The 13,809-nt window shown below is 49.8% G+C and overlaps 1 protein-coding gene across 4 annotated transcripts in view; it reads right to left on the reverse strand.

Moving 5' to 3' along the window:
• The window catches only part of VAV2 (vav guanine nucleotide exchange factor 2), a 146,331-nt gene that overhangs the window by 46,768 nt on the left and 85,754 nt on the right, over nt 1–13,809 (reverse strand). For all 4 annotated transcript variants that reach the window (XM_086624933.1, XM_086624930.1, XM_086624929.1 and 1 more), the window contains exon 3: nt 4,250–4,308. In XM_086624933.1, coding sequence (XP_086481059.1) covers nt 4,250–4,308 — 59 coding nt within the window. The remainder of the gene's footprint in view (nt 1–4,249; nt 4,309–13,809) is intronic.

Genomic DNA, 13,809 nt, shown 5'->3' on the forward strand with positions numbered 1-13,809 from the left:
AACAGTGCTTATTCTTCCGACTGGCAGCTGTGCCACCAACCTGAGGGGATCCAGCCTTGCTCCCCAGGATGCGGAAAACACAACCATCACCTTCTCCTTCCTTCCACCACCTGGACAAAGCACCAACGCTGCTCCCGCATGGAAAAACCTCCTCTTGACAAACAGCGTTCACCCCTCCTCCCCGTCTGCAAATGTTTTAAAATCTATTTTATTAACCGCGGTGCCTTCTGAAGAAAGTCACTGAGAGGTTCAGTTCATATATAAAGGATTTACTTAGATTAAAGGACTCAGTAAAAGGCCTTTGAACATGCTAACTCCTTCCCGTTTTCAGATGGTTTCGCTGTGCACACATTAAAAATGCAGGCAGGCAGCATGAACCAATATTCCTTAACCTCCTGCTTTGCTTGCAAAGCTCTGCTTCCAGGAAAAACATATATCTCAGGGAGATGAAAAAACACATGCCTCCACCGCTCAGATTCAGCCCATGGAGCTTGATGGCTGGAGCCCAAGGGATGCCGGGATCCACCACGGGCAACAGAGAATTACCTGGGCAGCAGTAGGGAAAAAAAGCTTTAAGAAAAAAAAAAATCCTGGCTTATTGGGACCTGCAACAAGAAGTCCTGTTGTCCTCCAGAGAGCTGAGTTTGCTGGAGAAAACCTGGAAAGGGAATGAAAACTCAGTGCTGCAGGGCACAGGAGAACCTTGGCACAGCAGCCCCACACGCCCGCGGGGACACGTCCTCCCACCCAACCTGGAGGCATTTAGTGAGAAACGGGGTAATGGACTTAACTGGCCACGACTGTAGCTCTGCAGTGGAAACTCCGGGTGTCCTGGCTGTAAAATAAAGGCTCCTTGTTCAGAGACAGCCACGGACGGGCAAGGAGCATGGCGGTAACTTCTCTCTGGGACTGCTGACAGCCTTCCAGAGAGAGGAGAGGATAAGAAACAATAATAATTTTTTAAAATCCCCTCTCCTTAGCTGACGGGCAATGCTACACAAAGAGGATCTTTTCTTTGTCCCCACGTACAGGCCTGTGAAGTGACGCGCGGATGAAAATCCCAGGAAAAGGGTATCCCCACCTTTCTGCAGAACCCGCGCTACCAACCCAGACCCAAAGGCAGGGCTGTCCCCAATGAGCCAGAGGGACAACAGCATGTCTCATCTCCCCGTTCGAGAGGAGAAAATCAGACCTATACAGCTAAGGGATTTGCCCAGGACCACGTACAGCACCCGGGTCAGAGCGAGAACCGAACGCAGCTTCGTGCGTCTGCTTTCCCTTCAGTGGGAGTATTTATCCACAAAAGCACCTTTCCTCGGAACGCCTTTAATTAAGGAGAGAAAACGTGCCTTTTTCTAGGAGGCACCAATTTATCACCGAGGGGCTTTGCTGTGGATGCAACACTACCAAAAAAGAACCCGGTGCGGTGGTGGTGGTCCTTGCAACTGCACGCTGCTTTAATTAGCGGGGAAGCATCGTCTGTGCTGTTTGCACAAACAGCCTCACGCAAGGCAGAAATCTATTTTTTGCCATCATTAGAGACCATCGCCTGCTAGGACCAGCGATGCACCGTGCTGGAGGGTGACAATGTCTTCTGCAGGACTTCTGACACCTGCAACGAGGACGAGAACAGAGCAGGAGGAGGACAGCCGCAGCACGGGCTGTAGCTACAGCTGCAGCAGATTAAGCCCAGCCTGAGCAGCGTGCTGCAAACAAAACAGTGCACTCAAGATCATTTTTTGCCATGTTTTGCTGCTTGGAGCTTGTTCCTTGGAAGAAACACTCTGTCATCTCAACACAGCTATCCTGATAGCTATCTGATTTACTCTGTGAAACAGGGTTTCTCTGGCAAGGTTCATGTATCCAGAAATTATTAGACAGAAAGACTTTTTTTTTTTTTTCCCACTGAATAGCATACAAGATTGATTTTTATTTTTCTATCCTACATGCCATGAAACTTACTTAAGGACAAGTAATAGGCTTCGGGATTTATTTCACTCTTAATTTGCATGATCCTGAATTTTTAGACCCAAAATAGGGATTGAAGCAGAGCCACAGTCATGCTATGGGCTGAAGACCACACAATCCATACACCACCCTAACTGCACTGTATCTTCTGCGTTTCTGAGCGTCGTGCCTAAGCCAGCAAGACTTTTCCCACTTATTTCAATGGCAGCATCTTCACTGAGGAAGGGACAGGCAGGGACCCCCATCATCAGTGGGGACCCCAGGGAGCCAAGGGGCAGCGGTGGCTGATGCAAGTGGTCCCTTCGGGGAGCCAGAGCTGCTGCTGGTTCCCACTGATCAAATTAATTCATCTGAAATTAGTTCATGTCGTTGAGGCTTTTGTGATGGTGTAGCAAGAAATCATCTAATTAAAAAGGAAAAACTTGCAGCAGTGGACAAAGAAAAGGCTCTCCGACTGGAGAGGACACCCATGATGGGAGAGACACCCCCAGGAGGGATTTTTCCAGCTAATGGGAGCGATGGCATTTTCTGATCTCACAGAGCTGGCAAGGGGGAGGAGGAGCAGGGTTAATACGCAGGAAAACAGAGTTAGAAGCAAAGACCCACTAAGCTCTGTGCTATTCTTGTGTAATGATGGTGCCAAAGGCTTCCACAATAAGGGATTTTAGTGGAAATTGTAAATGCTGGTTGTAAAATGAATGAGAAAAAGCCACACATCCACAAGAACGGCAAAACCCATCCCTGGCAGCAGCACACCTCCAACAGATACAACAGTGATTCATCCGGAGCCCTCCCCGAGGACAGCCAGCTCCATCACCCTCTGAAGGGACCCCAGGACCTCCCTGCCCAGGGAAGGGCTTTGCCAGGGGCGACAACATTGCGACCTGCTCCGGCGATGCCCCGGAACTTAAGCTCAGCCCTTGCAAAGGCTTGTGTGCCTGGGTTCCCCTGCTACTCCCTGCCTCCAAACACCTTGGATGTTCTTTTCCCTTAAAATAATAACCACTGTGGGCTTCTCCAGGACTCAGGGCTATGCTTAATAATAAATAGTCCCTAACTTACAGCACGTCTTTATTCCTCCATGTGCTTTAGAAACCTTCGCCCCTTGAATCTGCCCCCAGTCCTAGTGGGATCAGTCAGATTCCTGTTTAACAGATGGGAATATCAGTGCAGTTAAGGCAGTAAAAATAAGCTCAAACAGTGAAAATCGTGCCATGGGGCGGTGGGCACGGGTGGCAGGACTAGCAGTAAAGCAGGGACCCCATCCCACCCATGCCCCCACACCCTGGCTGTGGATGCACCTGGCTCCGGGATGCAGCCACAGACCAATGTCATGCTCCATCCTGACCAGGACAGTGGCAAGACACACACTGTGGAGAATCAAACGTGTCCTACAGCTGGAGGAAAAAAAACACAACCCAAAAAATTCCCCTAAAATGCAGGAAAGGTACTTTAGGCTGAGAACTCCTCCCAGTTCTATCTGAGGTCCTAATGAGAAGATGCTGCCAGATTAATAATAAAAACGCACACTAACAAGAAAGCCAATTGCAAACCAATTTTGCAGGGAACTGAACAAAGACCAGGATAACAGCTCAGCTTAATAGGGTTGTCTGCTCTTTTTAATTCCTTCTCCATGGCTCCTTCAATTAGCAGAGGAGCAGCCCCGCAGCAGGGCAGCCCACCCTGGGTGCCAGGGCCCCCTTCCTCATTAACCCCCATTACCCGCTCAGCAACGATGGGCTTTTGTCAGCGCCAGGAAGGAATGTCCCAGCTGTCAGGGACTGAAAGGCCACCTGGGCACTTCTGCAGGGTGAGACGGTGCTGAAACCTTGCTTTAGTTGCAGAAACCTTGCTTTTGCAGCAGCACAGACTAAGAAGCGTGGTGGGTAATGTATGGGGACATCAGGGTGACAGCACAGCTCCACGAGCTGGTGGGCAGGGTGACAGGGATAGGCATCACTGGCTTTCCTGGGATCACAGTCCTCAGCTGCAAAACTCAGCAAAACCTCCAGCAAGTGACACTAAAACCCATCCTGTACCCTCCCCAGCAGGCACATCGCACACGAATCGTGACATTTTCACTTATCTTATTTGCAAACCATTACTGCACAGCCTGTAAGGTGCTTTTACAAGTACCCTACCTACAATCCAAAGGCATCCTTGATGTCTGTTTAACCCTAATATGTGTAACTTCTAAAGAGACTGATGTGATTAAATACTAGGAATATGGATAGGGAGAGAGAGAAACGTGATTTAAAGGATCACATTGAAAGGATCTTACCTAATTCCTTTGGTTTGAGCAATACTGTGGAAGGAGAGTCTGGATACTGCAGAGATCACCTGGAAACGAGAGAAAAAGATGCTGGTGTGCTTACTGAAGACAGAGGAAGGTCTCGTGGGAATTCAAGGACTCACAGCACAGTATTTGGACCTGAACACCCACTGAAATGGATGTGCTCCAGTCTGTCCCCATCAGCGTGCCACAGTACGTCACCATCAAGGCTAGGAGGACGCTACCAGTGCAAACACAGCTTCTGGTTTTACCACTGAGCATAAAACACATTTAACACTCAGCTATAAAGATGTGCATTCAGTAGCATCATCTGAGGGAGCTCCATCCCGCCGCTCACACGGTACATCCAGACCTGCTCCCATAGGCTGTATGTGACACTGAGAACCATTTCAAAAACTCTCTCACTTTGCATTTTATTACTTTATAACTCCTTTCGTTTCTCCCCACACGAAATGATCTTATCGAGGCAAACTTGCCAAGACTCAATAGTTTTGGTGTCTTGCATTTCAGTTAAGATGCATCATCGGTTTGTCAGAGGTGAGTGCAGACCATCGCCCTTTTCTGGCAGAAAACCACCAGAAGTGATTCAACACTGAAGTATTTTCATCAGCACTGAAATCAGGAACAGTAAAGCCACCAGCTTTTTCTGAAAACTCCCATTTTTGATGGAAGTCTCAATTGCTACGTAGAATTTTCAATGAAGGCAAACAAAGAACAGTTCTAGCCCCTTATAGATAAAAAACACGTTTTACTCCTGCTCATATTCATCATTTCAAAGCCAGATTGAAAAAACAAACCTATTATTTTTGGACTGGTTTCCTGCCCACTGGAATGAATAGAGATGTCTGTGTCCAGGACACAGATAAAGGACTTCTTGAGTGGTCCCTGCTGTCCAGGGCCCCCAGCCCCAGGCTCTCCTCCGGGCACATAAACCCCAAAACCGTGGGGGCTGTTGCTGCCCGGAGCTGCCCTGCACCCAAACCCAGCAGTAAGGCACCCATTAGCATGGCTTTCTTTAAGGATTGTGTGTGTGTCCTAGCTGAGGGATGCTCCCCTGGCTTCCCAACCCACCTTCGGATCAGTCGCCCCAGGGAGCACATGCCCCAGGCGAGTACGTGCCTGACGTCTCTCCTGGGACTGCTGTCAGTACTCGAAGCCTCTCTCCCTCCCACGATGTTACCCCACAACACCAATCAGAGTCGCACCAAGGATCCTGATGCAAATCCTTCCCTCTGCGAGAGGAACACAAGCACCAGGCTCGTTCCGGGGGGATGCACAAACGCAGCTCCCCAGGATTGTCCTGCAGCCTGAGCAACTCCTGCTGCGGTACCTCCAAGGCACCCTGCTCCGAACTCATCTTCTCCACGCTTTTGTGACCTTCATCCTTCTAATTGCTCCAGGACTGTTATCTCCTACCATTGCCATGAATCCCAGCCCAGCCATCGGCTGCCAGTGCCCCACGCAAGGACTAAAAGCCAGGGCAGCAACAAAGGAGCTGCCGCAGTTTGGCATTTAGCGGTTGAGTTCCATGCAGAGAACAGAGATGCTGAATTATTCAACGAGGCCAACGAGACTCTGTGAATGTCAAAACTTGGCCAAGGTTGTCCCCGGTATAATACGTCACTATTGGGAGTTGAAGGCAGAAAGGAGCTCCAGAGCACGGCGGAATTTTCCTCGCACCTCAGGCACCATTATTGCCCCCGTGCAATGCTTCCAGCAAAAAAAGGGTCTTACCAAAGCATCCTTCCACGTCTGTTTTTTAAGGTGCTGCCCCTGGCACGGTTCCCTCTAAGCGGGAGGGTGGATAAGGATGTGGATATGGAATTTTTTTAATTAGATGAAGTACTACTTTTACTACTGCTGTCATGAGCATATTTTAGCCTATTTCTCATTCTCTAGAGCCCATCTGGATAGCTACCAGCCACCACCCTGGCACGCCTGGTTCTGCAGGGATGCCCCGGAGCCACCAATTACGGACCATAATTACTGTGCAACTAGAAGAGGATCCATAAACCTTCTCAACCAGAAATTTAGTGCCACAAACATAAATGCAGTAAAGTTTCTCAGTTTACTGTAATTGAACAAAAAAGCAGCATGGAGACAGGTTGGTCACTTCTGGAAAAAGGTGCTTCAGCCACGTGCTCTCCTGCCAGCCCCCAGTCCCAGCCAGCGGGATTCCCACCTCCGTTTCAGGGAGGTGTTAAGCAAGTGGCTCCTCATGTCCCTCTCCACACCACAATCTCTGGTCGGCCTCTCGCTTGCTCTGGCTTTTGAGAAGCATCGAGCAAAGACGTGGCTTCTGGTAACACCACACTTCGATGAGCAAACCTGCTCTGGAGAAAGGGAAAGAGGCTGAGCCCCCTCGGACAGAGCAACCCTGCCTGCGAGCTCCATGCAGACCATGTCCCTCCTGCTCTAAAGCACACGTTGTCATTTCAATCTGTATTTTTAAAAAAAGGTTGGCTTTACCTTTAGAAATTACATGAACAGCCACAGGGGAAAGCAGGTTAAAACATAACTGGGAGTCCAAGAAATCACATCTTACTCCCAAAATTGCCAGCAACTTAAAAGACCACTCTGGGCACGTTATTAAATCTCTCTGTGCTGCAGTCTCCCACCTCTAAAATTCTTCCCAGTTTGGGGGAGGAGGTGGGACTGAGTTCATTAGTGCCCATGAAAGGCTCCAGGGCTCGTCAAGGCAGAGCCACGGGGCAGAGCATCGCTGCCGGCGAGCGGTACCTGCCAACGTCGAGTCCAAATGGGACACGCAGGCTGGAGAGTCCACCGCCACCCCCAGCCCCACCACACCAGGCTTAAAACAGTCCAAGGGAAGTCCCAGACTGATTGAACGAGTCTCTTCTGCAGTCTATTATTAGATCTCGAAAGTAAAAAAATCAGTTTATGAATCAGACAGTTATACCGCAGGGTTTGACTTCCAGGGAAATTTAAGAGAAAAGCACACTGTTCTCTACGCCAACTATCCGTGCTTTGTTCTTTTCCGAAAAGCCCCAAGTGCTGAACACCCCCGGCACATCAAAGCCCGGGGACCCAGGTCCAGCGACGAGCCAGCACGCGCAGACGCGCTCGCCGACACGTGGGCTCCCGAATCGATGCCCAGGTATGTAGGCAGTGACCCACTTCGAGGGAGCAGGTACAAAGAGCCTCTGTGAATCTTGGCATCTCCGAAAACGGGACCGAACAGTAACTGTCTCAATATCAGGGAGTATTTTTCCCATGACAACTCCTGCTAAAGCAGTAGCCAAGAGCAAAAAAAGCCAAGCTCCTCGTACGGCTCCTGCGCTCCAGCCCCCAGCCTGGGAAGTGCTTAAGCATGCGTTTAAGGAGAAATAATCCTCTCAATTTCAACAGGATTAAACAACATTCTTAAAAGTAAGTCAATCCTTGAGTGCTTGCTAAACTGTGTCTTATTTTCCCTGTAAAGCAGATTCTTACTTGCAGAGAAACCCAATAATATTTCCTGCCACTCCCGGCTATCATTTCCCATTAGACCAGGCAGGACCCACGCAGCAGTCAGTCCCTGATCTCATCTGAGGCTTTTCGTTGCTTCTGCAATACAAGGACATATTAATACCACTAAAAAAGATATGATGCTAAGTGGAATTACAGGTCACTGGATATTTATACCCCCCTTTCTTTTATGGCAGCCTGGAAACACAGACACTTTGTTTCCCAAGGCAAAAAGAATAACAAAAAAAGATTTCTTCCTGTGGGGTATCGGTTGTCTTTGGATTTACACTGATTATTCCATAAGCTCAGATCTTTGGGTTTCCCCTCTTAAAACTAACCCACTGCTCAGAACAGGGAAGCCGGTAGAACGGAGGCTGCTGTACCTTGGAAGCACTACCCCAGGAGCCATCAGCAAGAGCTTCCCAATTTGCTGGTCCCTTGAACCACACTCAAAAAGGCTTTAATGACCAAAACCACATCCTGGTCAAGTGCCGTGGCTTTGCAGTAGCTAGGGTAGCACTGGGGCTCTCCTGGTTGCATCCCGAGACAGAGATGTCCCGGGGAAAAACACCCTGCTCTGCACCAGCAGACAAGAGGGTTCACAAAGTCATTTAACCAGGATGCTTGGGAAAACCATGCTTTTATCTGTGCGTTGGTCTTCCCGGAGAAGGAGGGCTGTGGGCTTAAACAACTGAGGCTTATGCAGATTATTATTATTATTATTACTACTACTCTTCACCCATTTCTCAATGCAATTTTCTCTAAGAAAAGGCATTCAACATGCAAACGTTACCATAAAAGCTACATATAACGTCCTGCTGACAACGAGACACCAGGAATGGAGCTATAAAGGTATGCAGTACAGGGCAGGTACAGACAGACCTTCTCTACAGTCAGCCTGCAAAGGGTTAGCAGGAAATTCCTGGTGGTTTCACCGTGCAAGGCCAGGGATGCCCTTCGCATTTCTGACATTCCAGTTTGTCTTGCATTTTCAGAGATGAGTTAAATCCAGCCACCCAGCTGATCGTTTACTGACCGGCACGCCGTGAATCAATGGAACCAGAAATGTGGCACCAGGGCCGTGCACGTGATTTCAGAGGCTGAGCGTCAGAGGTCTCATGGAGACTCTAATTTAAAAAGGCATCAAGTTCTGCACTTCTTGGGAAAAAGAAAAGAAAGAAAAGAAGACAAAAAGAAAAAAAGGAGAAGGGAGAAGGGAGACGGGAGACGGGAGACGGGAGACGGGAGAAGGGAGAAGGGAAACGGGAGAAGGGAAACGGGAGAAGGGAAACGGGAGAAGGGAAACGGGAGAAGGGAAACGGGAGAAGGGAAACGGGAGAAGGGAAACGGGAGAAGGGAAACGGGAGAAGGAAAAAGGGAGAAGGAAAAAGGGAGAAGGAAAAAGGGAGAAGGAAAAAGGGAGAAGGAAAAAGGGAGAAGGAAAAAGGGAGAAGGAAAAAGGGAGAAGGAAAAAGGGAGAAGGAAAAAGGGAGAAGGAAAAAGGGAGAAGGAAAAAAGAAGAAGGAAAAAAGAAGAAGGAAAAAAAGAAGAAGGAAAAAAAAGAAGAAGGAAAAAAGAAGAAGGAAAAAAGAAGAAGGAAAAAAGAAGAAGGAAAAAAGAAGAAGGAAAAAAGAAGGAAAAAAGAAAAAGGAAAAAAAAAATCAAGTCTCAAACAGGCTTCCTCACACTCACTGATCACTTTGAAAGAAACCCAGCTGAGTAAAGAAATGGAGTTTGTGAAGAGAAAAAGAAAACACCACCCCACCCCCCACCACCACCATAAGAAATCCACCATTTTTCTTCTTCCTTACTACCAACACTTTCTTTTAGGAATTACAGATTTAAAAATAAACTAAAGCAAAACAAAAAATAAATTATTCTGCTTACTGCTCTTCTATTTCCTCCAGCATTGTTTATTGCTGACGGTATCTCTGTGCATCTAAAAAACTCTCAAATAAACTCCCTCCTTATTTGAAAAAACAAACTGCCCCAGCTGGGCTGGAGTACGCTTTGCATACGAGAAATTCCCCAGCCCTGGGTGCTCCGTGAGCATCCCTGCGGAGCCGGAGTGGGCTGCACGGGTTCCGGCCGGGCTCGCAGCCCGTGCCCAGCCCCAGCACGGCCGCCTGTTCCCAGAAGAGTGAATATCTGCTTCTGAGCAAACCAGGAGCTCTGCACAGCAGTGGTAAGTCTGGACAGAGACCCTGATGTTGCCACCTCTGCGTATACCCTTCGGGGGGGGAAGGTGGTTTCAGAGCCTGAAATTACACGAGTAATTGTCTGGTTTGCCCCTAATCTCGTGCAAGGCAAAAAAAAACCCACCCAAATATCCCCAGCCTGTGTGTGGGCAGAAACCTGACCTCAAATTCAGAGATGAGCTGGTTAAATTATTTCAGAGTTGGATAATGGCATCCAATAATAAAAACACTGCTGTGAAGAGTCCCAGGGACAAGGCTGCTCCAATATAAGCAGCCAGGAGAGCAAGTGGGATTTGCCCCAGTTGCCTCCAGTTCGCGAGGCTGGAGAACCCCGTATTTTCTCCAGCCATTGTGCTGGCACACACGGCAGTGGCCGGTGAGGCAGCTGGGCAGCTCGTGTTTCTTCTTCTCCAGGTGCTGTGGAGCATCCCTGCCCAACCAGGACCTTCCCCAGCGCTTTCCACCCAGCTGCATGCACCGATCGGGCTGTGCACAACCACCATCTGCAAACCAAAGCATCAGCAATGGTTTCCAGCCTCCCACCTCCTCCTTCTGCATGTGCCTCTCCCAGACCAGCCCTGGAAAGTCGGCGTAGCCAAGCCCTGAGTGTGAAAGCCAATGCAAAACACAACCTGCTCGGTCAATTATTTGTGCTCTGTGCATGCTATTGCCTGGTGCATAAACCTGCAAGACCTTAGAGCAGCCGTGCAGAGAGCACAGCGCACGTTAACCCTGCAGCTGCCTTCCAGCCCCCTCCCCGGACACCACGCAGATGTTGCTTGAGCATCCTGCAGATGTGGCTGGGAATTCCTTAAATCAACAGCTCCTGATCCAACCCGGTACCCCAGAAGAGCATGGCTGTGCATGGCCATGGCAGGGGAGCGGCAGCCCTTGGCCAGGCGGGGAGAAATCAGACTGCAGTGTTATTCCCTTAGGATGCCACGGGCAGGCAGAGCCCCGTTACAGCATCAAATCGGTTGGATTTTGCTAAAAGCCAGGGCTCGCTCCTCTCAGCTGGACCTCACCTGCCCAGCCGGCTGCTGAGGATGACGGCTCTTAAATAATCATCCACTTAAACAACAGGATTGTGCCTTTCCAGGTGGGATGTGCCTGCCTGAACAGTTCTCCTGCGGTTCCTCTCCGGCCGCCCAGGGACATCACGGCTTCGCCTCCCTTTCCCACTTGTGCCAGGCAGGAAGGCAACGCGCCGGTAAAGCGCAGCGTTCGCCGGCGCACAGCATCTGGAGAGGTGCCAGCTGTGCAGATTTCAGCCAATACATATTTGATAAGGATTTAAAATCAAAGCCAGGGAAGTTCTCCCGTGGCGGTTCGTCCAGGCTTCTCTCCCCATATTTCACTACAAGGACCACGCAACAGATGGGGAACTCCGTGACGGAGATACGGTAAAGCCTCTTCCCTCCTCCAACAAACACCCGTTCCCTCGACTGCTGCTCCCTTTTGATTTATTGAAATATCAGCAACTTGGGACATTGCTATAGAGCTGCAGATGAGCTTTAGAGCATCCATCAAATCACATGAGATGGAAAAAACAGAAATATTAAAAAAAAATAATAATAAATTTGCCAGAGCAGGCAGGGAACAACAGAAGCGCTCAGCTCCCAGCACCCCTCTGGGTTTGCTGCTCCCTTGGCCTCAAAGGTGTGTGTGCAGCATGAAGTGCTGTTCTCAGGGAAGCAGTAAATATAGTCCTAACGCCCAAATCATGGTTTGGTGGAGCACTGGCCAGGGATGCCAAGACCACATGCCTTGCCAGGGGTGGACCACTGGGCTGGATTGTCCCATCCCCAAACTGGATGCAGGAAAACCAGGTACAAGCTGGATTTTGCTTCTCAAATCCAGCGAGGCAGGTGGGATGTACATGCTCTTCCCTTTTCTAAAGGGATCCTCAGTCACGGAAGTAGCAAGGGGTTAAAACAATCTCCAGTGAACATCTGACACAGATTGTCCCCGAGACCTCTTAGCCACAGTTCAGAGCACCGGTGTCAGGCTGCGTTACGGTTACCGCCGCGTCACTGGGACAAGCGGTCACACCTCTCAAGATAATGAGGTTAAGGCCTCTAACGAGAGCCCGTTGTGGCTTTCCAGGCCAAAGCATCTTTATCAAAACCAAAATCTCCTCTGAGAAAGCACGAGGAAAACGTGCCAAAGTTTTGTGCTATTTCCTTACCAAGCGGCCAGGGAGGCAGTGACCTCCTCCCCGGCTGCCTTCATGGAAGCATTTACCAAAGAAAAGCTGGAGGATGTATAGCGTTTTTTACAGACCTGACGAAAAAGGTCTAAAACACATTCCCAGCCAGCCCAGTAGCCCACACAGCGTTTGGACACCAGCGTTTCCCATGTCCACGGCTCCGCTCCCGGGGCCCCGGTACGGAGCCACAGCAGTGGCACAGAGCGGGGGTGAGCCTGGCCGTGCTGGGGAGGGAAATCAGAGCATCCATATCCCACACCAGAAATCCTCTGCAGTTACAGTCTGCAGCTGCTGTGTCCTCAAGGGACCCTCACAAATCCATATTTGATAAGCACTGGATTAAATTTCTGTATAATTACTGCTCTGGGACCCTCAACATAAGAAGGACATGGAGCTGTTGGCGCTGGTTCAGAGGAGGCCACAAAGATGATCTGAGGGCTGGAGCACCTCTGCTGTGAAGAGGTATGAAATTCTTCTGCTATGAAATTCTTCCCTCTGAGGGTGGTGAGGCTCTGGAACAGGTTGCCCAGAGAAGTTGTGGCTGCCCCATCCCTGGAAGTGTTCAAGGCCAGGTTGGATGAGGCTTTGAGCAACCTGGTGTAGTGGAAGGTGTCCCTGCCTCTGGCAGGGGGGCTGGAACTAGATGGTCTTGAAGGTCACTTCCAACCCAAACCATTCTATAATAACGAGGGTGTAAGCGAGCTCGATGCCTTTAATCCCCTCACCATCCCCGGGGCTTCAAGAAGGGGAAAGAGGCACCACGGTGGGGGGAGGACCGCTATCACCCACAAGTGTCACCCTGCCAGTGCTGGGGAGCATCACCTGCCATAAACACAAACACAAAGAAAGCCCCAAGCTCCCCGTGGAGCAGGAGGAGTCAGGCAAAAACTGATGTGATGCAGAATGATCAATCCCATACAGGAGAGAGAAAATCCCCACGTGAGCAGAGAAGGAGCAAATGGGAGAAGCAGACTTTTCTGCTGGCGCCTTGGCTCCCCAGGCAGTGCCAGCAGCTCTCCAGGGAACATGCTCCATCTGCACATCAACTCTCAATGATAAATTACATTAGGAAAGAGGAGAGAAACGGGACACTGGGATTTAGAAAAAGGACAGGGAGTTCCTGGACCTGATCCTCAGCCACTGTAAAATCACGCCCACTCCCATCAGCTGCTCTGATTTACAGCCCAGACCCTGTTTGCATCGGGGCTCTGACAACCCGGGATGTGCCAGGGCTCCAGGCAGCTCCTCCGCTCCCAGGGCACCGCTGCGCCGGGGAGCCCATCAGCCGCGATGTGCTGCTCTGAGCACCACTGCCAGCACACCGTATGTGTCTGGTTGCTCTTTTTAAAATAGGGTTATTAAATCCAGCATTATTTTGCATTAAACCCATGATCTGGCTACATGACATGTTGGGGATGCAAACAGTAAGCCACTGGCAAAGCCTCTGCTGATTTCCAGTGGGAACAGGTCTTGTACCATTTTTACATGCTTATTTTGAGCTCTTTCAGCCTGGCACAACCTCCACTATCGTGTAGCCTTACAGCTCCGGGCAGTTACTGAAAAATCAGCAGCATCCCCTGAAGAGGAGGAGAAAAGAGTAACGTGGATGGATTTATAGCCACTGGTAGAAAAGCTCTGCCCTATATCACACCATCACAAGCTTCCCCGATGTG

This window comes from Tauraco erythrolophus, chromosome 22, assembly GCF_009769465.1.
Source record: "Tauraco erythrolophus isolate bTauEry1 chromosome 22, bTauEry1.pri, whole genome shotgun sequence".
NCBI lineage: Eukaryota > Metazoa > Chordata > Aves > Musophagiformes > Musophagidae > Tauraco > Tauraco erythrolophus.